General features: G+C 39.4%; 1 protein-coding gene across 1 annotated transcript in view; it reads left to right on the forward strand.

The window, feature by feature from the left end:
• Positions 1 to 1,000: 1,000 nt before the first annotated feature.
• TJP3 (tight junction protein 3) overlaps positions 1,001 to 26,300 on the forward strand; it is a gene marked incomplete at its 5' end in the record, with an annotated part of 839,650 nt that continues 814,350 nt past the window's right edge. Inside the window, 1 exon segment of the mRNA XM_044053884.1 lies at positions 1,001 to 1,057. Within this exon segment, the coding sequence (XP_043909819.1) occupies positions 1,010 to 1,057 (48 nt within the window).

Consider the following 26,300-nt stretch of genomic DNA (forward strand, 5'->3'; position numbering starts at 1 on the left):
GAGCAAAACTATGACTTCAGATAATTAAAGGATTTGTATATGGTTACAGTTTTTAATTAACATGAATCATATTTATGTGTTATATAAACTCATCTTTTTGTGTAACCTAAATAGCTTGAAACATAAGTCCAATTTCTATGCATTTCTTATTCAAAGAATGTATATACAAATGAGTTTAGATTCTTAGGTCTAAGGTGATTTACTACTACAATTCAATGCATTTAATCATGTGATTTAATTTAGCTAACTAAATGTGATTAGACTTTCTTGTTTTGTTGGTTCTGATTGTCTGTGGTGGGACGAACGTGCTTAACAGTTGGGTGCTAAACCAGTTTCTTAAATGTACTTCCACTCTTTGGAGTGTTTTACCACCTGCTTTTAATAAATGCTGTTTCGTTATGACTTTTTGGCTGGACTTCAATAATTTTGGGTTGGTTTCAGTCCTGGAGCTAATGGTTCTGGCATGTACTGATTTTGGTTCTGAGTGTCTTTTGTGGGTATTGCCTCCTTTTTTTTGCTTTATTTGACTCCTTCAGAAGTATCAGTCTTCCTTCATCATACCAGTTAAGTGGTTGAAACACTTTGCAGTAACAAGCTATAGGTAAGGCTCTTTTTACAGGGTTTGTGATGTTTTCGAAAGCTGCTACATTTGAATGTTTTCATAACTAGGCTCCAGTTGTACTACAACTTTCCCTTTATTCATTGGAATTTCATTCTGTTTTGATTGAAATAAATTGTTTCAGTATGTATTACACATTTCTTTGTTTCTTAAGACACAGTTCATAATAGCATTTCAATAATCCTTGAGGGTTTTCACCTTCCCACACACCTACAGTACCCTGAAATTGCTGATTTTGTGATTTCACCTTGGTTTATAGATAAGAGCATGGGATGTGATTATGACGAGCATTATGAAAAATGTAGTTGTCTGTGTGGGTCAAGGCTGATTGCTGCATCTAATCCCTGAAACTAATTTCATTGACTTTTGTTTTTCCCTTAGTCTGCAGACATGGAAGAAATGACCATCTGGGAACAGTACACAGTGACCTTAAACAAGGTGAGTTAAGATTTTAAGGTTCAGTCATAGCACTGGGTAGGATCAGGCAATGTAAAGTTGCCACTGCAGACATCTTCTTGAGAGCAGAGTTTTTAATTTTTCTAAAATAAAATGTTTACAGTTGCCATTTGTTTTGGAGTAAATCAAAGCAGCCTATTGATATGACAGTGAAAATGTTGGCCTTGTTGATGTATGCCTTGTGTCCACACACTGCACAGTTTTGTGTAATTGTAACTTACATCTGTGTGCCTTAAGTTATTGTTGGAGAATGCCAGCTGTTATTTTGCTACTTGCTGCAGAGAACCCCAATTGTAAGGTGATGGACTCTTGTACTGTACTGTAAAAGCAGGAATTTTACATTTAAAAGGAGAAGCCATTGAAATGTGTAAGAAAGAGCTATTGTATTAAATGTAAGAATCTGCTTTAACTGTAATAGTGAAGAATTCTTGTGTGTGGTTTGGCTATCTGATGTAACCATTTGAGACCGATGGCTTGAGTGCAAAATGAAGCTTACCCCTTCCACACGCATAGGATTGGTTCCTCTGCTACACTGAATCTTTGCTTTTCATTGTTACTGCATCCAATTTTTTGTATGCATGTATTATGACTTCAGCTTTAAGTAATAAAAGCCTGCTTTTTTCCAGCCTCTCCAAGTTTAATTTGTCCTATATGTCCCTGAATTATTCAACTCTTTTTAGTCCCACTCTTTCTTCAGTAAAACTGTTCTATATTTTAGCTAAGCTGTACAAGAAAATGCAAATTCCATGAAATGGCTCACCTTCTGTCCTATTGTACCTAGTTGTTACCTGCTACTCTAAAAGTGCTTCTGTCTTAGGCTTGCTTAGACATTTGTGTACCCCTGAGTATTTGTCATGTCCTCCTCAGCATTTGCAAGTTGAGATTCTGTGTTGGTCCTGTTCTATATGGATACCCTCTTGGAGATTTTCTCCATCCTTGTGTTTTGGAGAGAGGGAGTTTCAGTGGCTGCATACTTTACCTTGAAGTAAGTCACAATACCTCTTTGTACTGAAGAGTAACAGTGTTAGTTATATTAGTAATGCCTCTCCCATTACAGCCATTTATCCTTTTTTTTTTTTTTTTTTTTTTTTTAACTGTCCCCATAAATTCTATTTTCTTTCTAGTGCCTCATGAATTCCACAGTTGTCATGCTACTACTAAAAGTGTTGGCAGTATCTCACCCTTATAAGCCTCTTTTGGGATTTGTTCTGGTTACAGTGACTGCAAGGACAGTATAAAAACTCTGTTCCTTTATGTTTACAGCAATATTTATGATTTTGTAAGAAATGTTATGTATTTATTGATTTCAATTTTTTTTCATTCTCAGACTATCTTGTGATGATTTAATTATTCTGTTTCACAGAATCAAACGATGTTTTGATTGACATGGGATTCCTCAACAAAATGTTGTTGGTTATTTCTTTAACTACTAGAATGCTCCAAGGCAACTTCTTACTCCAGATGGGAGGGCCCATATTTGAGCCTGTTCTGGGGATTCGATGACTTGTAATTTGCCAGAATGGGGACACTATTTGGAACATTTGTGCCAGATTACATTTTTGTTGTTTGGGAATATATTCAATCGTATGTTTGCATGTATAAAATATATAAGTACTCATAATCTATAAAATTGTAGTAAAGATTTTCAAAACAATCTGAGAACATATTAGGCTTAAAACTTATCTGCGTAGATTGAAATAAGACTTGCTGCTCCCTGAATTCCCCTTCTCAATACCCCCTAACTTAATAGTAATACTCTGGTTGCACAATAATGGAGAAAGAAAAAACTCCACCATACAGAGCACAGCAGTATCAAACAGTGATCCTCCATTGTCAAGGATATGCTCTATAGTCATGTTATTTTGACCAGTTATAGTTGGTATTTAAAATTTAATGAACATTGTACTGATTGAAAGCCATATATGCATATGTTGCACTTGCGAACACGCACTCTTTATATAGTGTGCGTGTGTATATAATTTATATATATATATATATATATATATGTGTGTGCGCGTGTGTGTGTGTGTGTATACATGTGTGTGTGTGTGTATATATATATATATATATATATATATATATATGTATATAGATATATATATAAAATTTGCATGTGTGCGCATGTAATATATGCCTAATGCTCACACACACCAGGGATAAGTGACCTGGAAAAATGATTGGGTTCGCTAATACCAGAGTTGCCTGGGTTGTACTCCACTTTTCCACATGGTGCAGCTTTACTAAAATTTTATTTTTTATTCAGATTCACTTGCACATATCAGGACAGATAGAACAGGATATGAGAAGTGCCTGGATTCACATGGATGGGGCAACAGGAATATAGAAGCCATTCTAGACTTCTGTCTGTCCAATGACTTGTTAGTAGCCAACACATGGCTTAGAAAGAGAGACAGTCACAAGATCACATACAAGAGTAGCCAACATGCAACTTGGTTAGCCTTCCTCCTAGTAAGGTAAAGGCATTGGAGTACCCAAATGAGCATCTAGTCAGTCCCTAGGGACTCCCCTGCCACTTCCAAAACCTCAACAGACCATCCCACTGATGAGTTCCCTTGGAAGAGGGCACTTTTATTCCCCTCAGAAATTTCACACAGAGGACACTGATTTCAATGAATGGGTGGGTCTCCAGGATGTTCTTCATGTTTTACTGTTGCAGTCATCACATTTTGGTTATCTGCTTGCAGTAGCCCTCAGTCGGCCTGATTATCAAAGTCTTGGGTCCTGCATCATTTGCTGTCTCCGTCATCATCTGTGATGTCAGGTAGTCAGGGGTTTAAAGCATGCAGCCAACATCATTACATCAATCTTTCTTGCTGTGCAGTGCCCGAAGCAGAAGCAATTCGCAAGTGCCGGTTGGCCGACTCCTGAAATTTTCATTTTTGAGTTTCAGAACCGAAGTCTTCAACTAAGCTAAGTACCCTGTTGGGGAAACTTTTTCATGCTCTAATCCGATGTTAGTGAACGTCAATAGTTTTATTTCTTGTGGAAAGCAAATACCTCACAGAGATTTTCATTCATACTGTATTCCTTGCCTAGGCCCTGACCACGAGGTACCTCACTGTCAGTTTTGTGCCTCATTTAAGCAATGAACTGTTCGTCGTTGGTATAGTTACGCTTCTAAATATTTTGGTACTCTGTTCAATTATCCAGATATGTCTTCAGTAAGCCATCTGACTATCGACATTTCGAAAAAATGGAAAGATAAAGACAGAGACAGGCTGCCTAGGTCCAAAGCGGCAGACGACACTTCTCTTAAGCCAGTCACCAGTTCGCCGGTACTCAGTGAGGCACTTTCACAGCCCCTGATACCTGCTACTTCAGACTCGCAGGCCTCTACTGAGACCCATTCAGAATCCGGTATACCACGAGATGCTTCAACTGTGGAACCTGCGGATATCTCTACCTTGGATTGGTCCGGAGCCACTGTGCTGGCACCGGCTTCTGAGGGTGTATTCAGGCCTACTGACTTGCATATTAAACTGATGCCATCTTCTTCTTCAAGGCCTAAAACTCAAATGATGCCTAGAAAACAGACACCCAGACTGCATGGTCAGGCTTCTATGCCTAAAAAACAGATTATAAGAATGGCTGAAGACCTCATTACTTTAATCAGGAGAAGCCAACCTTCCCCCTGTAAGAGACCTAGGACTGAATTTGCTTATGATAATTCTGACCAGGATTCTGAAATTTCTGTTTCCTCTGATGACCAGGATTTACCCTTATCTACCTATGAGGATTCTGATGCAGAGGACTCTATTCCCTCTGCTCCCCACCCCCAGAGGATTTCTCTTTTGGTGAAACCCTGCATACTCTTAGTGAGCACTTTCACTGGGAAAGCCAGGATTACTCTGATTCTAAAAAGAGGCTTAGGGATTTCTTACTCCTGCCCCAGCACAGGCCTTTAGCTATCCCTCTTGTACCAGACATTGTTGTTGATGCCTTTTATGAATCTAGCTTGGCTCCTGACTCTATACCTCCTGCTCCCAGAAAACCTGATAGATATTGTAGGGTTCCTGCCTCTCACAAGTTCCTTTTTAAAAATCCTACTGCGGATCCTGAGACCATTTCACAGGGACCCAAGGGCATCAAGGCTACTACTGCCAAAAATTCTACCCTCTCTGATAGAGACTCCAGGGCGCTGGATAGACTGGGTAAGGAAGTATATACTTCTGCAGCTTTGGCCATTAGGGCCTTAAACTGCCAGTTTCATATGTTAAAGTGTTAGCGTATCATTGCATTGCTTAAACAGAAAATGATGCTGATTCCGGATTGTGCTGAAAATAAGGATGTACAGGATTTAATGCATTCTGCTTAACAGGTTGGAAAGCATACTTTGCAATGTGGTTTTGATTCACTAGAGACATCTTGCAGGGCTGCTGTCACTGGGTCTGTACTTAGAAGGCATGCTTGGCTTAAGGAGCAATCTTTGCCAGATCATGTTAATGCTAAATTGCTGGATGCTCCCTTAAATCAGGACCGCCTGTTTGGCAACAAAGCAGAAGTTCTTAAAAAGATGGAGGAAAAAGCTAAATATATGCAAACTGTTAAAGATTTCCTACAAGTACGACCTCCAAGATGTAGTAGGCATTGGCCCTCTAAGAATTAGTCCTTTCCTGCCTCTTCCAGGCCTTCTCAGTCCAAACCCAGAACCAGCAGAACACCTAGGCTTCATTCCTAGGATACGCACAGGACTAAACAGTGTGAGGCTCCCACTTCCAAAATCAGGGAGTAGTAAGACTCCCCGTATGGTAAACTGTCTCGGTGACTTAACTTTAAAACTTCCAAGCACTTCTCAACTGACTGCTCCTTTAGGGGGAAAGATTGCTCTGCAGGCAAAAAACTGGGAACTCGTTACCCAGGACAAATGGGTGTTAAATATAGTTTCCCAAGGATACAGATTTCACTTCCACATGTTACCAACCCCAACTGGTTGGCCAGATCTACCCCCAAATCAGTGAGCAGAGGCTCAAAATCAAGTACTCTCTCTTAAGCATAAAGGCTATTCAAACTGTACCAGAAGAGGAAAAGGGACAAGGTTTCTACTCAAGACTTTTCCTCGTACCCAGAAAAGACAACTCTTGGCATCCTATCCTGGACCTTTCCATATTAACCACCTTTTTGGTGATTCCAAAATTCAAGATGCTAACTCTTCACCAGTTACTTCCTATGCTTGGCAAAGATGCTGGGTTGGCAACACTGGATTTAAAAGAAGCCTACCTGCACATCCCAATCAGTTCTCTGCACTACCCTTTGGCTTATTTACTGCACCCAGGGTATTCACAAAGTGCCTAGCTCCAGTCATTGCATTTTGCAGGCAAATAAATATTCAAATATACCCATACCTGGATGATTGTCTAATTAAGGCAGAAAGCCAGGACATACTTTTGAATCATCTGGCATTTGTACAATAGGTGCTAACTTGTCTGGGGTACACCACAAATGAAAAGAAATCACATCTGGTACCCTGTCAACTAATTATATTCCTGGGAGCAAGCTTGAACACAACTTCCCAGATGGCTTTCCTCACGCCAGAGAAACAAATTCGTTTGACGACTTACTTCAAACTAATGGCCACGTCATGGCCTCCTGCATTCTACTAATTCCATATGCAAGACTGCATATGAGGAAACTACAATGGTATTTAAAAAGCCTATGGTGTTAATATTCTCAGGCTCTAGAAGCAATGATCCCTATCATACCTTGCCTACAGTTAGAGTTCCTTTGGTGGGCAAGGGACTACCATTCACTCTACCCCCTGCTGCCCAAACCCTAACAACAGACGCATCAGACTATACATGGGGGGCTCACCTGGCAGGGAAGTGCATTCAGGGCAAATGGAACCCAAGTCAAATGCACTTGCATATCAATCAAAAAAGAAATGTTAGCTGTACAGAATGCTCTGACGGCCTTCAAAGACCACATTATTCCAGGACAATTAATGGTAAGGACGGACAACACCACTGTTATGTGGTACATAAACAAGCAGTGGGGTACCCATTCTTACCCCCCTCTGCAGACTAGCCATGGCTCTGTGGAACACAGCCTTGAGCTACCAAGTACATCTACAGGCTCAATTCCTGCCAGGAAAACTAATTACACTGGCAGATGAACTAAGCAGAAATCTCATGGACCCACAGGCGTGGAAACTGGAACCAAAGATTTTCAACATGTTGGTAAACAAATGGGGGGAGTCCAGTTATAGAACTGTTTGCCTCCCTCCAGAATGATCAATTGGACAAATTCTGCACAAGGACTCCCCGCAAACAAGCTTGGAAAGTGGATGCTCTGTCCATCAACTGGAATAATCTGTCAGTTTATGCCTTTCCCTCCTGTGCCTCTCCTCTCCAAAGTACTACTAAAGATCAAACAGGACAAACCAAGGACGATACTGATTGCACCAGACTGGCCACACCAACACTGGTAACCCCCTCTTGTGCAGTTTCACTGCTGGCTCCATGGCACCTGCCTCAGACCCCTACCCTGCTGTCTCAGCAGGAGAGCCCAATTTTGCACCCTCAGCTTCAAACCCTGGCAGCCTGGCTAATTTACTAATCTCTCCATTACCATCCCTCAGTAAACATGTGTTGGATGTCATTTTGGAGGCAAGGAAACCTAGTACTAGAAAATCTTATGCTGAAAAATGGAAAAGATTCTGTGCCTGGAACCACACTCAAGGGATGGCCACAGCAGCGCCCAATTTACCTCAGGTTCTTCAATACTTAACTGAGATGCTTCACAAGGGCCTTTCTTTTTCCTCCATCAAAATTCATACCTCAGCCATTTCAGGTCATTACAACACAGAACCACCCCTTTTCTCTCATCCACTGCTCAAGCAGTTCCTCAGAGGGGCCAAACACTTTAGATCACCCAGGAGAGCCCCAACTCCAGCCTGGGACCTTAACTTTGTATTGGAAAAACTCACTCTTCCTCCTTTTGAGCCAGCTGCAAGTGCAGAGTTAAAATTTCTTTCTTGGAAAACAGCCTTCCATTTAGTAATTACTTCAGCAAGAAGGGTATCTGAATTACAGGCCCTTACGGCAGTGGAGCCTTTCATCATCTTTCATGAGAACAGGATGTGTCCCTCAAGACCAATCCCTCCTTCATGCCCAATGTGGTGTCCAGTGTGGCTCTTAATCAGTGCATTCATTTGCCAACCTTCTTTTCTAATCCACAGAACAAAGGAGACAGGATCCTGCACTCTTTAGATGTGCGCAAACAACTTAGATTATACTTGGACAGGACTAAACCTCAAAGGAAACCTGAACAACTGTTGGGTGGCATTTGCTGCAGTGGCAGAGGGGAGGGCTATTTCAAAGCAAACCATTTCTAAATGGGATAGGCCATTGCATTAATTTCTGCTATAAGCACCATGGCAAACCTATCCCACTGGGGATTAGACCCCATTCAACCAGGGCTACATCTACCTCTACATCCTTTCTCAGAGGTGTACCTATCAGGGACATCCTAGAAGCTGCTACCTGGAGTTCTGCACATACTTTCACCAAGCATTGCTATTTACCAATTTTCTCAAAATCCAGAGCTGGCTTTGCCACTGCAGTCTTGCAAGGCCTTATAGCTGGTCCTAATGCTATCTAAATGCCTCCTCCCATCCTTAGTGTGGGAATCTACCCAAATGTGATGACTGCAACAGTGAAAGACGAATAACATAGTACAGTTGTGTACACTTACCATAAATGTAGATGTTTGAGTGTATTCACTGTTGCAGTCCTGGTTACCCTCCCTCCAGCCCCCTGACTTCTTTTGGCTATACCTTTACTCTCCTTTACTATGCTTAAAAGCTTTTTGGTGTATTTGCTTTTTTGTTGGAGGTGTAACATTGTGTGTGTGTGTGTGTGTGTGTGTGTGTATATATATATATATATATATATATATATATATATATATATATATATATATATTTTTTTTTTTTTAATTGCTTCCCATTAGGGGGCACTTGACATCTGCGGCAAGAAAAACTGATGTAATGGCATCGGCTGTATGCTTTATACCCCTGACTACCTGACGTCATGGAAGATGAGACAGCAACTGACGCAGGACCCAAGACTTTGATAATCAGGCTGACTGAGGGCTCCTGCAAGCAGATAACCCAAATGTGATGACTGCAACAGTCAATACACTCAAACATCTACATTATGGTAAGCGTACACAACTTTACTTTTTCACCTCAAGATATCTCCTTTGGAGAAATACTGGAAATTTTAAAGCAGAACGTGGATAGTCTTTTGATCCCCCCTTCCCAGAAGGAGTCTGTTTTTGGAAGTCTCGGGTCTGGCCCATCTACATCTTGTGTGACCCCTCTGGCTGATTAGCTAATAGGTCTTGTCTCATGCTGTTCAAGGAAGGAATCGGATACTGTACAGTCAGTTCTCAAGTGACCACATAAATTTAGTTCCTCCAAAGGATAGAGCAAACTGGAGCAAGGGGGTCCCAGTAGATGCCATGGTTGTAGCAGCAGCCACCAAGAAAGAACTTACAGAGCAAAGCGCATCTGTCCACCCCCCCCCCCAACAGGAAATCTAGGTCCTTGGACAGATGTGAAAAGCACATCTACACCTCAATGACCTTTTCCCTGTGTTTGTTGAATTTTTTGGCACACACTACTAGGTTGCAAAGAGATTTGACAAAGGAGCTTTCCAAATCTCTGAGTCCATGTCTGTGGAAGACCAGAATAAGGTTTCTTCACAACTGGCCAACCTTCAACTTCATGAATGCATTAGGTATAGAATGATTTCCCATGTTACAGAGGTTGCCAGGTTCAGGCATAGCCATCGGAAGACATTCCTGAATGCTTCTATGCAATTTTGCAGAGCCCTTAAATCTTTATTCATCAGTGCTCTGTTTGATGGATCATCTTTGTTCATCCAAAAAGTGAAGGAAGTGTTGTCCAGAAGTGAGCAGAAAGGAAAGACCTTGTCTGCTCTACTCCTCAGACACACTTTAAGATGATATGGTTTCATAAGTCCCGAGGTCCTTTCAAGACTCATGAGATGGTTCTTCCAGAAGCAAAGGAAGGAACTCTAACCGAAGACGACATCCTCTTTGCAGAGGTGATCTGCAAAACCATGGTTTCAAACATTCCTTCTCTGACAAACCCTATCAGTGCTCCTGAGTAGTTGCCCGGCTGCTTTTCTCTGGGGCAGTTGTGGGGCTCTTGTCCCTGCACCTAGAAGCCTGGGCACCTATCACAACAGATTTCTGGGTGCAGAGGATCATATCCAAAGGTTATTTTATACCATTTTCTCAAATTCCCCCATAAAAATGAGAAAGATCCAATGTTCCACCCAATCAGAGGGAGGCAACAGTTCTGGAAGTACCAGTGCTTCTCGAAAGTCATTCAAGAAGTCCTACCACCCCCAGACCATATACAATCCAAAATTTGCTCAAGGTTCTTTTTAGTGCCAAAAAATGATGGGGCACTTGAGACCCATTCCGGATCTCAGCAAATTAAATCAATATGTAAAATATTCTAAGTTCTAAATGGTCATGGTTCAGACCAGGTGTATGACAAGTTATCACAAGATTGGGTTCAGGCCCAGCATAAGGCATCTATGGTTTTCGTAGATGGTATTATTTCATATTATGAGAGAACTATTGATTAATGTATTGGGGAAGTCAGACATAATTGTGATGAGGTCACATGTTATGAAGGGGAACCTTTCTTTACTAAACATCTTAATTTATTGCCAAAGATCTGTCTGCTTTAGAAGAGCAGTTAAAAAAAAAAGACGCAGAAGTTTAATCATGACATTTCTGATTATGATAGAGGGAAACCTTTTGTTATACAAAAGAATGTCAGATTCCAGGACCAAGGTTATAATAAACAAGTCAGCAAAAGGAAAAGATCCAGGTCAATATTGAGGAATGGTCATGGGGGTACCTCAGGAGACTATTCTTTGTCTGCTTACTGATGTAGAATTGACTTCCACCCAGGAGTCACCTATTGCTAAGACAAGGCCCCAGTACTGACCTTTTAGGGGGGAAGAGGCACAGAGGGGGTAGAAAACATTGAACAAGTAGGCAGTATTCAACTTCTAGACATGATTCTACCCCACTAAATGTTAAGAATAATCTGCACAATATATCTACTCATGCTTTGTCTGATATTGAAATAAACCTACTTAACAAGGGTCTAAATTTTGTCCCAGGTTTTTTTTTGTCAGTGAAGAAGCATTTGTTAATGATAACGAATTTTTTCTAATACTGAATCTGAAACTATTTTTTTTTCAGGTAATGACCAGGCTCAAAGATCTACTAGTTTTCACTTTCGTAAATCCAATTCCATGCCACCCATGGATAAACATGTTTCCATATTTAAAGAATGTGTTCTCAAAGATCTACATTTTAATAAAAATGTACATAGTAACAGTAAACACAATTTTACTAAACAGGAACAGGCTCTGAGCAAACGTAGTAACAACCATGACTTGGTAATTTTACCAGCAGATAATGGGGGGGGGGGTTGTCATCATGGATTGGTCCATGTATTTAGCTGAGGCAGAAAGACAACTATCCAATGGCCAATTCTATATGCACATGCCACTGGATCCAACTTACAAATTTAAAAAAGAGATTGATCACTTTTTGAAACTGGCTCAGGAGGAAGGTGGTATTAGTCAAAAAGTTGGGTTTCAACTTACTGTACCTGACCCACAATCCCAATACTTATATTTACTGCCCAAAATACATAAACATTCAACTCAACCACCAGGGAGACCAATTGTATTGGGCAGGGGGTCTTTGACAGAACTTTTATTGGCCTTTTTAACTGAATATTTACAACCATTACTACCCATGGTTAGAGCAAGGATTAACGATACCACACAGTTTCTCCAGATCATCAGTAATACTCAGTTGGATCCTGGTTGGCTGATGTGGATGTCACCACTTTATATACCAACATTCCCCATTGGGCTGGTCTAGAACCCATTCGTTTTTGGTTGGAAAAAGCTTATATATATATATATATATATATATATATATGTATATATATATATATATATATATATATATATATATATATATATGTATATATATATGTATATATATATGTATATATATATGTATATATATATATATATATATGTATGTATATATATATATATATATATATATATATATATGTATGTATATATATATATATATATATATATATATATATATATATATATGTATGTATATATATATATATATATATATATATATATATATATATATATATATATGTATATATATATGTATATATATATATATATATATATATATATATATATATATATATATGTATGTATATATATATATATATATATATATATATATATATGTATGTATATATATATATATATATATATATATATATATATATGTATATATATATGTATATATATATATATGTATATGTATATATATACTAGCTGTACTTGGCCATGTGTTGCTGGCTCAGTCTGATTAAACGGAAAAGAAAGAAAAAGAGAAAGCACACGTTTGTTTAATTTCACAATGCTTGTGGATATACAATATTTTTTGTTGTTCCATTGTCTGTGCAGATATAGAGATTGTCTGGTTTGCCGACTCTAGAACATGCAACATATAATTGTCCATGTGAGAAGCAATCCGTGTGTAGATCTAAACCGCACAATTCTAAAGATTGGCCCTGAGCTTTGTTGATGGTGATTGCAAATGCCAATCGAATTTGGAATTGCAATCTCTTAAATTGAAATGGCATATCCGTTGGAATCCTAGGAATGCGAAGAATGAGGACATCTTCACCTTTGAAAGGTCCTGTCAAGATTGTTGCTTCTATGACGTTGCTCATTAATTTTTTTACTGCAAGCCGCGTGCTGTTGCAAAGCTTTGGCTGGTTGATATTTCGCAACATAATTGGCACGCCGATTTTCAATTGCAGTACATGCGGTGGCATCCCTGGCAGATCAAGTGAATTCAAAAATTCTGTTGGATAATTAACTGCTTCATCTGCTTCCACAACAGTGTCGACGGACTTGTATGTGACTGCCTCGCTTTGAATGTTAGACTGAATAATATTAAGTTCGTAGACGTCTTTGTTTTTGGCCGCAAGAATAGCTCATTCAGTCAGCCAGTCATGATTCTTATAATTGGTTTGAATATTGGGAAATACTTCTTCAACCAATTCTTCTTTTGACGTCACTAAATTGCAGAAGATGAGGCAATGAAATTCGTCCTGAGGTCAGATCAACCGGCACCTTTCCGTTCCCAATTTCCAGCAATTGATGTGAGAATATCTCAGCTGATCAATCGTTTTGCAGCTGGACACACATATTTGTAGTTAATTTTAATGTCTTTACGTGTTGCAACAAAGTAGAGTATTTCAGGCAAGCATTTATTTCATCTGCTGGTGTCGATCGAGGAGAACGAAGCAGATCTGAAGCTGCAGTATGCGATCGCCATGCTCGCAACCGTGCATCCTCAAGTCTGGCTGCACGTCACTCTGCTGCTTCCTCGGCACGTATTTGAGCCATTCTTTGTCTGTTTTGCTCATTCGCTGATGCCCGTTCTTCCTTAGTTTGATTTGCAATTACTCGTCGCACTGCTTCCGCAAGTACGATGACCTAAGTTTGATCTTTTGCGAGGCATTATTTGGATGAACTAAAGCAGATCGATTGCACTGAAAAAGAAGAAAGAAAGTTATAACAAAAACATATAAAATTGCTTATTTGTATACAAATATATAGAATCCATAGTAGGTATATAAAAACACTCGCGTATTCGAATGCAACGTGTGACATCTATATAATAGTAGGTATATAAAAACACGCGCGTATTCGAATGCAGCATTGTGTGAAAATTTCAAAGCAATCGGTGAAGAACTTTTGTAGATGTAAGATTTTGAACAAACGAACATTTACATTTTTATTTATATATTTATATATATATATATATATATATATATATATATATATATATATATATATATATATATATATATATATATATATATATATATATATATATATATACACACACACACACACACACACACACACACACACACACACACACACACACACACACACACACATATATACTCCTGAGTTTAAAACTTTACAAATTTGTTTAACTGAACATGTTTTAACAAAGAATGTTTTCTATTTCCATGGTAAATGTTACTGGCAAGGTAGAGGGACTGCTATGGGGGCCTCTTTTGCCCCCATTTATGCTTATTTGTTCATGGGGTACATTGAAGAACAACTTATAATTGATGCCAGCCACAACATATTTTTAGATGAATTGGATATTTGGCGGTGGTACTTGGATGATTGTTGGATGGTGTGGAGAGGAGACATATGTACAAAAATTTGTACAATATTTAAATGAAAATAAGTGGGGTATTCACTTTACATTGAACTGGGATTACAATAGAATTATCTTTTTGGATGAGAGTGTCATCCGGGAGAGTGATCACATGCTTAGAACAGACATATTCCGTAAATTTCCCCAATTCAGTACCCTGCTTCATGCAACAAGTCATCATCGTCAACACATCATCCACAACATCCCCAAGTCCCAGTTTTTGTGGATTAAATAAATGCATCTGCTCTACTGAGCATGCATTTTCATTGCAGCAACAGGGTCTAGTTAATAGGTTTCTCAGTAGGAGCTATCAGGCTCACTACATAAATAAGGCTTGTTCATTTGCCTCAGAACTATCTATAGTGAACCTTTTGGAGTATCAGCATACCCCTAACAATCTGGACAGATATCCACCTCGACTCATACGCCTGGTCACTTCTTTTGGACCCAACATCAACTCTTTTAGACAGATTGACAACCATTGGGACATATTGTTGGCCAATGAAAGATTATCCGAATTACTGTCATCTCAATGTTTATTTTCATATCGTAGAGGTCCCACACTCCCCTCTCATTTTACCCATTGTAAACATTCGTCCCCTTCCAGTACACAGCAGCTCACATTATTTGGTGACAAATTGGTGGGTAGTATTCCTTGTGGTCACTCTTCTGCATGTGCATATGTTTTAAAGACTAAAGAATTCACTAGCAGTGACACTTCTAAGATGTATCAGATCCGATCTTATGGAAATTGTAGCAGTGACTGGGTCATATATTTAGCAGCCTGTTTTTGTTCCACCTTTTTATGTGGGACAAACCTGTTGGCTACTGAGGTTTCATATAACTGAACACCTCAGTGACATTAGAAACAAAAGAATGTCTAATTCACTATTCAAACATACAATGACCCATACCACTGCCAAATTTAACTTCACTATTATAAAGTCCAGTGCAATAAGGTGTGTAAAGCAGGATGGCATACCATTTGTTATAAAAAAGAATTCAGTTGGATTGTTAGGCTGGGTGCTTTGTTCAAGCCTGGCCTTAATGAGCTTAGTTAAATTTGGTATGAACCAGTAGGAAGTTTACTCTGATGTGTTTTATTATTTAAATGAATGAATTTTTTGTGTGTTACAGCACTGAAGAAGGTATTACTATTGCCAAAATCGGTTTGCTCTTATTTTTGGAGTTGCCACAATAAAGGATCAAATATTCTTCTAACCTCCTTGGTGCTGGACAGTTTTTGTATTTTGTTTTCAGTCCATTTTGCCCCTTTTGCAAAGGGTGATTGGATGTGCTCAGTAGATTTTTTGGATGCATACTATCGCACCAAAATGAGCAGACACTCCAGAAGATATCTCCACTTCTGCTGGGAGCCAGTCATTACCAGTTCAGACCACTGCCCTTTGGTCTCATCACTGCCCCCAGGGTGTTTTCCAGATGCATGGCAGTGGTAACAACTCGCCTGAGACTGCTAGGATTTCGGGTGGTTCTGTACTTAGATGACTGGCTCCTGACTGCTCCAACCAGGCATCTGCTTCTACAAGCAAGGGACTACTTGCTCCAGTTTTGTCATCATCTCGGCATCACAGTCCACTGCAAGTTGCATCTCACTCTCATGCAGAATCTGGAGTTCATAGGTGCTTGTCTAGACATGGTCAATCAGATGGTCTTTTCTCCAGTCAGCTGGCAAAATTCTGTTCCAGAATTCAATGTCAAAAGCCCTGGAAGACCGATTCCTTTTTTTTTTTTTTACAGGAATGTTCCTGTATGTTGTTCCACTAATGTCCAAGGTACATCTGAATGTTCAGAAGGAGTCATTCAAGATCATTGTGGTGACTCCCTTCTGGCCCAGGCAGTTGTAGCTCTCCCTTCTGTTGGAAATGGCCATGGGCAATTACCACAACATTCCTGAAAGACTGGATCTTCTCACAGAAGACCAGGGGTGTTTGATGCACCCCATTATCAATCATTTTGAATTGACTGTCTGTATGATAGGGCCCAACATCCTTTTAGTCACCTGTTTTCTGAGGTTATGCAACAGGTGCTAGTGAGGTAAGAAAGCCTGTTACTAGAAAAGTATATAATAACAAATGGAAAAGTTTTTCTAGTAGCTGTCAATAACATAGCCAGCACACATTCAGAACTAATTGTTTCCTTGTTTTACTTGTTTTTTGGTCCTATGGACCTTCTTATTCTGTTATCAAGGTTCATTTATCAGCCATTTCAACATGCCTGCCCATGGAGAATCCTGTTTCAGTGCAGGCTCATTTGAAAATGCTCTTGAAAGTGGTTTTGCATAAAAAGCCACCAAGAAAACTTGTGGCCAATCCTTGGGATCTTAATTTTGTGTTAGAGAAGCTAACACTTGCCCCATTTGAACCACCTAATCTTTCTTAACATAGAAAACAGTTTTACCGATTGCTGTGATCTCTGCAAGAAGGGTATTTGAGTTGCAAGCTCTTATGGTGAGTTAATCCTTTCTCATTTTCCACAAGGAAAGGGTTTCATAAGAGAACTAATCCTTTTATGAGTAAAATGGTATTCAAGTTTACTTCAAGCCAAATTATCCATATCCTCATTTTCTTTACTGAACCTAATAATAAGGGACGAATGATACTTTATATGTTGATTATCAACAGAGAACTTTGATACTTTTTTGACATAACTAAATAATTCAGATCTTCGGAACAATTTTTCATTTCTTGTGAAGACGAGAAGTGACAGCCTGGGTCAAAACAGACTATTTCCAAATGGTTGTCTAAAATGATTACCTTTTGTTGTACTCCAACTCGAACACAAACCAGGAAATTAAACCAGACCCAATAAGCAGTACAGCTTTCGCCAGAAGACAAAATAGGCAGCCACAGGAGTTCCAAAATTTATTAAAGTGAAGCGCTTTTCGTCTGCTCGACTAGCAGACTTCATCAGACAAATACATTGTGCCATTAATTTCAATTTATACCTATGATGACATCATTAATAGGCAATAAAACAATTACCTTATAACCAATGGAACAGGTAGAAACAACACAACCGGAAGGGACACAGTGTATCCGGATGTTGCTGAACTGCCGACACCAACTCCAGCTACCAGTATCGCAGCGGCAGCTGAGCTCAACAAGTTTCTTTCCAATCCTGTGACTGTTAGGAAGTATACTAATACTAACAATACGGATTCCATCCGACCGAGACAGGATTTAAATCAACAACGAATGGAGGCTAACACGATTCCAGCTCTAGCGACTTGGTGTACAGAAGGTTTTCAACTTTCAAATAAGGGCATTCCTGCCAAACTGGACCGACTGCCTATGAGTGCATCAAATGATGGGGTAATTAACTCTGTTGATATTGTGCATAAACTTAAAGACCTTGACAGAATCCTTGTAAAAATTAGAAAATTGCAGCTAGAAATTTCTTATTTTAAAGAGTGCCTACAGTCTAAAGTTATACCTAAGGGGCTTCGGCATTTTCAGTACCCGACTGGACTTGTACCTAATTCATGTTTCCACAAGGATTTAATTGACTTATTTGACAAACAGGGCTTTGAGTTATTAGCGCTTATGATTAAGCATTATGGGATTTGGGTAACAGATTTGATTAGTGATGCTACTAATCTTGATTCTGAGATCAAACAACATGATGAGTTTGACAAATACCGGTTTGAATACAGTCGTAGCTTCACTAGTATTGATAACTACTTAAATAAGCTTGCAGCGAATAAAATTAAGAAACTGGACCGTGATCGCAGAGCGTATGAACTTGGTTCAGCGTATCCCTTACCAGCAGCGTCCCAAGTTTGGCAGAGATCAGCCTCTGTCAGTGTAGCTTATACTAAAAACTCTGCCAACAACCTTAGATCTACTAGTGAAACTAATGTTATAGAATCATCGGATGTCGCTGTAGCTGAAGGGGACATTTTTTACGAGCAGCCTGTGAGGAGAAGTGAGCGGTTGCAAAACCGTAGGGCTCAACTAGCTAATGGTGGCCATCCTAACACCTCAGGCTACCCACAGGGTTTTCAGGATGCTACCCGTTTGGGAACTATCCCCAAACAACGGAACAATTATCAACACAATCAGGGATATCGACCAAGGTACCAACCACGAAGGACTTGACACCATATAGTGACAATTTAGATGGACATTCTAATTTGTTAACTAATGCCACTAATATTCGACTAACACATGATGACCATTCTGCTAATGTCAATGGTAGTCATACCATTAATAGTGTTGATTTAAGCTTAGTTAACTTGGATAGATTACATAATTCACTGAATAGTGATAGAAGCACTAAATCAGTTCTTGTTGATGACTTAGATACTGTTAATGTGTTGAATACTACTAATTTCAGTAGTGAAGATGTACTTTCAGAAATAGAATTTGAATCTGTAAACTTTGATAACAGTTCAAGTACTGTATACACTAAACCTAATATTACCACAAATAGTATAGGTGATTTTTATATTTACAATTTTTCCGATGTTGTAATAAGTAGTGAGTTGGCTGAACTACTAGCTAAGGGTCATACTTATGTCCCCCAGCATAAAACTAACTTAGTAAACACAATTGTTGACATTAAGCTTTTTCACGGAAATTAAATCTCCAGCTGATGTTTGGAAATGAAAGTGTTAGTGATGTGAAAAATAACCTGAGAGTCTCAAGTACTTTTAATCCTCCACTACACCCTACCATACAAAGTTTTGAAAACATGTGTGAATTGGATCTTAGGTATTCCTTCCCATTCAGCTATGGAGATTATTGTGATAATGATCCTAGTAAGGAAAATGATTTAATCGATTATGTCAGGTCCCACAATTTACGTATCTGTAAACCAGATAAGGGTGGGGGTGTGGTGATCTTCGACAAAGTGGATTACTTTGACCGTATGACTAGCCTCCTTGAAGGGGATGCATATGCCCTAAGTTCAATTTCTGAAACAAGGAAGGCATATAATAAGATTAAAAATACGTTGGAAGAAATGTTTCAGGATGGTTTTTTAGATCAAGACCAATTCAATTACTTAAAGACCTCTCACCCTAGATTCCCTTGTATCTTTGGGATTCCCAAGATACATAAGGGGCTACATGATCCTCCCATGCGCCCCTTGGTTGATAGTAGAGGTTCCCCCACGTATACCTGTGCTAAGTTAGTAGATCATATCCTGCAAAAATATCTAGTAGGAGAAAACCAGATCTGCAAGGACTCGTGGACATTTCTTTCTAAATTATCTGAATTAGAATTTGATGATCAATGTAATTTTATGACTGTCGACGTCAAAGATCTATACACATGTATCCCTTTGAACATCGCTACTGATTGGGTAGCTATTTATCTTAAGAAACAAAATGCCTCAACAGCTGAAATTGCGTTAGTATTAGATTTGTTGGACATGATTTTGTACAATAACTATTTTATGTTGGGCGACAATTTTTACCTCCAGAAAATCGGGGTGGCCATGGGGTCCCCATGTGGCGCAAGTTTAGCCAACATGGTCATGGCACAATGGGAGAATTTATATGTCCTTCATAATGATACATTGATGGCCAAAATCAAGTATTATACACGTTACCTGGATGATATTTTCATCCTGCTAAAAGGTGGAGAGGGTGAGAGTAAGTCTATTTTAGATTATTTCAATTCCACTACTGACTTCCTGAATTTCACATCCACTTTTAGTAATGACGCAATAGCTTACTTGGACGTTTGGTTAACAAAAAACGCCATATTAAAAGCGTATGTAGCCAAGATTTATAGGAAGGGAACTTACTCTAACTCCCTATTGCATTACAGCAGTTGTCATCCAACGCACCAGAAAAAATCAGTAATCAAGGGCCAACTAGTAAGGGCCGCTAGAATTACTAGTCTAGATGAGGATTTTGGCCATGAATGTGAGTTACTTGTCAACATGTTTACACATAGAGGATATCCTTCCCACTTACTGGATGCGTTGGTCAAGGAAGTTAGTGATAAAAGGAGTAGAGGAATTTACCAACCTATATTGTGTAAACTGAGTAACACTACAAGACAGGAACCAATTGAGTTAGTGCCCGGCTTAAAAGCTAGAGGTAATGAGTCACTACATGTTAGTAACTCTAAATTAATTCTCACTTTTTCAACTAACATCTACCCTGTAGTTGATATCATCAGGAAAAATTGGCTTATATTTAGTAATAATGCTAATTTATCGAGTAAACTAGGTGACCATCTGGAGATAACTTTCAGGAGAGGTAAAAATATGAAATGCCTCCTTGAGAACTCCAACTCTAGTTCAGTAAGAACACCAGGCATGTACAAATGCCAGAATTGTAATTATTGCAAATATATCCACGAAACAAATAGATTCTGTGTAAATGGTCAATGTTTTAATATGAGATGTAGAGCAACTTGTAACACCAGCATGGTAGTGTACTTGGCACAATGCCAGAAGTGCCCAGGATTCTATGTAGGGAAGACCGAACGTAAATTGAGGGAGCGAATCTACGAGCACCAATATGCAATGAAGAAAAGGAAGGAAGAAAATGCACTAGCTCGACACTTGGTCTTATTTAGTGACCATTCTTTTAAATTTATGGTCATAGACCAATTACTTGAAAAGAAAAGAGGTGCCCCCTTAAAATTACTACTAGAGGAGTCCGAATTAAAGTGGCAGATTAGGTTGAATGCTTATGCACAACCAGGCCTTAATGATAGTTGCTCGATCAGTAGCATTTTAAAACTAAAAAGTCTCTCTAGGTAGTGCTTTGAGTTACTATTAGAACACTTGCACAACTAGCAAGTTGGCTATGTCTTCTATATTTTACACTATGTCAATATTCATGTGTTTTTTGCGATGTGGGGATATGATTCATTGTATTTCTTTGCATTCTTATATATTTTTTTACATTTTTCTACTCTGTTATTTTTATGTTTTTTATTTTTGTTATTTAATTTTTACACTTTTAATAATAATAATCTTAGATAATCTGTTATTTTATGATTAATATTGAGATGTGGTTCTTTTAAGAACATGCTGTTGTTTTAGTCCTTGTTTCTACCTGTTCCATTGGTTATAAGGTAATTGTTTTATTGCCTATTAATGATGTCATCATAGGTATAAATTGAAATTAATGGCACAATGTATTTGTCTGATGAAGTCTGCTAGTCGAGCAGACGAAAAGCGCTTCACTTTAATAAATTTTGGAACTCCTGTGGCTGCCTATTTTGTCTTCTGGCGAAAGCTGTACTGCTTATTGGGTCTGGTTTAATTTCCTACCTTTTGTTGTACTCCCATAACAAATCTGTTCCAGGCAGGGACAAGGCCCACTGTATAAGGGCCTTGGCTTCGTCTATAGCTTTTTGAAAAGGGTTGGATTATAGAAGTATTCTAGGAATTGCTGTTTCATCCTCTGCACGTACCTTTACAAAGCAGTATGAGCTTGATTAATGCTCTAGGTCTAGCTCAAACTTTGCTCAGACCATTCTCCAGGGGCTTCTGAACCCATCTTCTTTCACCTCCCAAATATAGTTAGCTGTAGTAATCTACCCATAAACTTAATGAACATAGTACAAATGTGCAAGTTGAACTTACCGTAACAGTAGATGTTCAAATGATTAGTGCTGCAGTAGACCGTCCTTGCCTCCATCCCTTGTTTTTGGTGTGTTTTTGTGCAATGGTGTGGACATGTATATGTTTTGTTCCTAGCATTGTTTATTCAGAGCTCACCTTCCCTCTCTTTGCTGGTGGGAAAACTCTGAATGGCTTCACACTCAAACTTGTATTTTAGTCAGCTCAGCTCAAGTTGTTTGACAGTTTGGGTGCATGGACGGTGCCCTGAAGCTTTGGTAGCTGGCTGGCTGTTTATCCTTAGCAGAATATAACCCCATGTAGCTAAGACTACTGCACCAACGATCATTTTGAACATCTGTTGTTATGGAAAGTTCAACTTACATAACTGTACTTTTCTTGTTTTGTTGTTTGAGTGCACTTGTCCAGATCTTCCTCATTCTGGCCATGAGTTTTCTTTTTATAATATATCTTTTTTAGGTGAGGATTCCACCAGTGATGTTTGTTTTTAGTGTTTGTTTTGGGTTTACTTATGGTAGATAAGCAGTCTCTCTACTCCATTCACATGTTTATATAGGGACTGTGAATAATTCTGCATAGGTAGCCATGATCTTGGGGCTTGGGCAGCCTTGAATTTCAACAGACTCTCTCTTTATGGGAGTTAGTTTGCCTTAGAATAGTTCCTGTTACTAGTTTAGCTTGGATTTCTGGGTTGATTTGTACTTAAAAGGAGACAACTTTGGCTAACCTCACTAGTGAGGATGTGGCATGGGAATCAATGCTCTCTCATGTCGGAGAGTACCAGATCGAGTGTGTTTAATCCTCTGGTTGTAGTATGCACACTCTGTTCTTTGATGTTTTTGTTAAAGTCAAGGAAGCATTGTGCCGGTGAGTTTGAGGCTGTGCAGGTTTCCCAGTCTGCAGAAGTGTAGTCAGTCACCCATGAATATGACTGGATGGTGACCGCCTCTTGTAGGTTAAACTGAAACTCTAGGGGCATAGATGGTGACCTGTAGCTAGGCATGGTATGGTGAGAGACCTTTTCTTTTGTGACTTGCACATCGATGAGCTCCTCAGTATCACCCTGTTTAAACAGCCTAGAGGTGTGTTGCTAACATAGATTGAGAGACCTCCACCTTTGTCCCCAGTCTGTGCAGTTGTTGGTCTAAATGTGTGGAAGGCTATGTAGCCTTGCATTGTTGGAGTACTTTCTACAGCTTTAAGCTGAATCTTGAACCCGGCACAGATATCTACATTCTCGTGAGTGATGAGGATTTGTAGGGTGTGGGACATTTTTGTTTGGGCTCCTAGCATTGAACAGTAACACCTTAAGGTTGCTTAGAGACTTTTTCACTGTGTTGGTAGCTGTGTCTTTTTGACATTGCCTAAAAAAGCTGTAAGGGGGTGGATTAAAGTTTTAGCCAATAACTGAAAGCCTGGGGGGTGGACAAGTGCTTCCTATCCTTGGCAAAGCAATGTAGTCTGTTGACCCAGTCCTCCCATGCTGATAGATATTGGATACCATTGGAGTGACACCAGAGACTAATCCAGTTATTAAAATTAATCAGTTTATGTTTATACTGTATCATCATCCTTGGTAAAGGTAGAATGCTGCTCAAAGCAAGGCTTATACCTATCTGTGACATTTTCCGAAAGATCCATTATTTGTCGCTTCGTATAGTCCAGTGAGGTACATCTCAGGTCATTTGCATCCACGTGCACTATGATAGAATTGTATTGGTGCGTGGAGTGCAGTGACTGGAGTGCATGTGTGATAATATGGATTCTACCTCCAGATAGGCAAATAACAGCTCTCTTCTCCCTGTTTTACTTGATAAGTGGGGCATCTGTGTGATACACAGTGGAGTCCCCAGTGACAAGAGTATTAGGTAAAGTAAATGCTCAACTTCTGGGCTTTCCTTTGGGTACCATTGTGTGTAGGTTCATGTGAGATGTTTGTTGTTGCTTTAGGTATGTGTGTTAGTGATTGCTGAGGAGCAGTGTTGCGATTTGGTGGCTTTTGGAGGTCTTTGAGATTTGGGAAGTCTTTTTTTAAGTACCTCGGCATAAGATTATCTGTGTGTGGTGAGTGGTCTGTGTGAGGGATATAGTGTGGGTATATTTGACAACCTCATTTGTATGTGAGATTTTTGCTTCCAAGGAAGCTTTGTATTTATATTTCTTGCATATTGTGTTATTTTCTTTAATGATTAACTGGTTGTGTGAGAACATTTGAAAATTGCTAAATTGCTTTAGGATGCCCAAATCTATCTTGGTGGCCACAAAGACATTTGGAAATTGCATATCCATATTGTCCAGTCCTGTAGTAGGGTATACTGTTAAGGATTAAGCATTGTTTTTTTATCAGGCGTCTCCTAGGGTAATTTCTGGGATTTAAGGACATGATGTTATTTCGTGCTGTGATGTAGTTGTGCTATTTCATGTGCAAGCTAGTTGCTCTAAACTTAATTCCACACATTGCCACATCGTTTAACCGGTTTCAGACCTGATCCAAACTTTGTAGGGAAATGTCTAGACATTTGCTTCTATACATGGTACTGCTAATTGTCACTGCTTGGTGGGCAGCTCCATGCAAACTTGACTGATTTATAGCAAAGAAATAAGCCTGAAAACTGACTCTTATGTCTGCTAGCCAATATACAAGGTGGGATTCCCAACTCCAAGAGAGACCAGGTAAACACCTTCTGCCACAAGATGGATAATCCTGGAATTTCTTATTGTAAAAGCACATCAAAAGAGTATCTCAAGTGCAGATTAAAAACAAACAACTACGTCCCTGGATATTTCACCCTTCTACAAGCTGATTTGGAGACTAGCAGAATTAGAAAAGCCAGCAAACAGGGAAGTTACTATTTTTGCCATAGAATTAAATCAATGCATTAAAAATGTTCAAAAGCAGTAGTGATGACTGTTTAGAGCAAGAAGTGCAGTAAATCAAAAAAATATTCATGTCTTCCTTGGAATGTCTCAGAATGCAGTTGAAACACTTGAAAAGTGTTTGAAAGTTCTCTGCAAGTAGACATGGAGCCTTGCAAAATAATTGCCTGATGAGACTGCGGTGGTGGTGCTGCAGTAGCGTTGTCACCTCACAGTTAGACGTTGCCCGTTTGATTCTCAGAGCGTCTTCTGTGTGGCGACATGCATGAATGGGCGTTCCTTCATTGAAGGTTGTGCGTTAGGCCCAGCAAGCCAGCACGTAAAACTCTACTGCCAATCATTAGCGGACCGGAGTTCCGCTGTGGTGACCCCTCACCGGGAAAAGCCGAAAGACACAAACATAGGAGAAAAAAAAGCTTGAAAAAAGACTCCTGTGCCCTGTAGCCAATAAAAAAAAACACTGAGCTCCCTGGAGAGATTCACTACTCGAAGAGACCAGGTGAACACCTTTTGCCACAAGATAGATGATCCTGAACTTTTTTAATGTAAAAGAATCACATTTATTTGCTAAGTATGTGGACATGCAAGGAATTAGACTCCAGTTTCAGTGACTCTTATTCTTTCAGCTTTTCCCAGTTAGGGGTCGCCTCAGCAGATCACATGTCCACTCATGATTGGCAGTAGAGTTTTACGGTGTGGAGTTGCCAGCCCGGCACCCAACCTTCCACAGAAGGTGCACGCACACACACGCACACACACACACACACACACACACACACACACACACACACACACACACACACTCTCACACCTAGGGCCAATTTAGAGTGTCCATTCCACCTACAGCATGTCTTTGGGATGTGGGAGGAAACCCACGCGACCACGGGGAGGACATGCAGACTCCGCACAGAAGGCACCCCAGCTGAGGATCGAACTGGAGAGAACCTCTTGCTAGGAGGCGACAACGCTAACCGCTGCACCACTGTGGCTGCCCACTCTGATTTCAGTGACTCTCCAAGTATGAATTACATAAATGACATACATACAACTGTTAAGAAGACAAATGACATACATACAACTATTTAAAACGAGCAAATAAAATGTAAATATACATATACATACAAGGTACAAAGTGCAACTCAGTGCAGGAAATACTGAATAAACTCTGAAAGAAACAAGCATTAACAATACTTGGAGGTTTGGGAAAAAGAATATCCAGATCTAATAAGCTGAGCTAACCATTTATGAACTTGATGGCCTATGGAAAAAAACTGTTCTTATATCTACTTGTTTTGGTGTGTATTGATATACAACGGCTGGCCGATGGTAATAGTTCATAAAGATGGTGGCCTGGATGTGAAGGGTTGTTGGTGATTTTCCCTGCCATTTTCATGACTCTGGAATAGTACAG

The sequence above is a fragment of the Protopterus annectens genome, chromosome 13.part0, assembly GCF_019279795.1.
Source record: "Protopterus annectens isolate FY-2018-M chromosome 13.part0, PAN1.0, whole genome shotgun sequence".
In the NCBI taxonomy this organism is placed as follows: Eukaryota; Metazoa; Chordata; order Ceratodontiformes; family Protopteridae; genus Protopterus; species Protopterus annectens.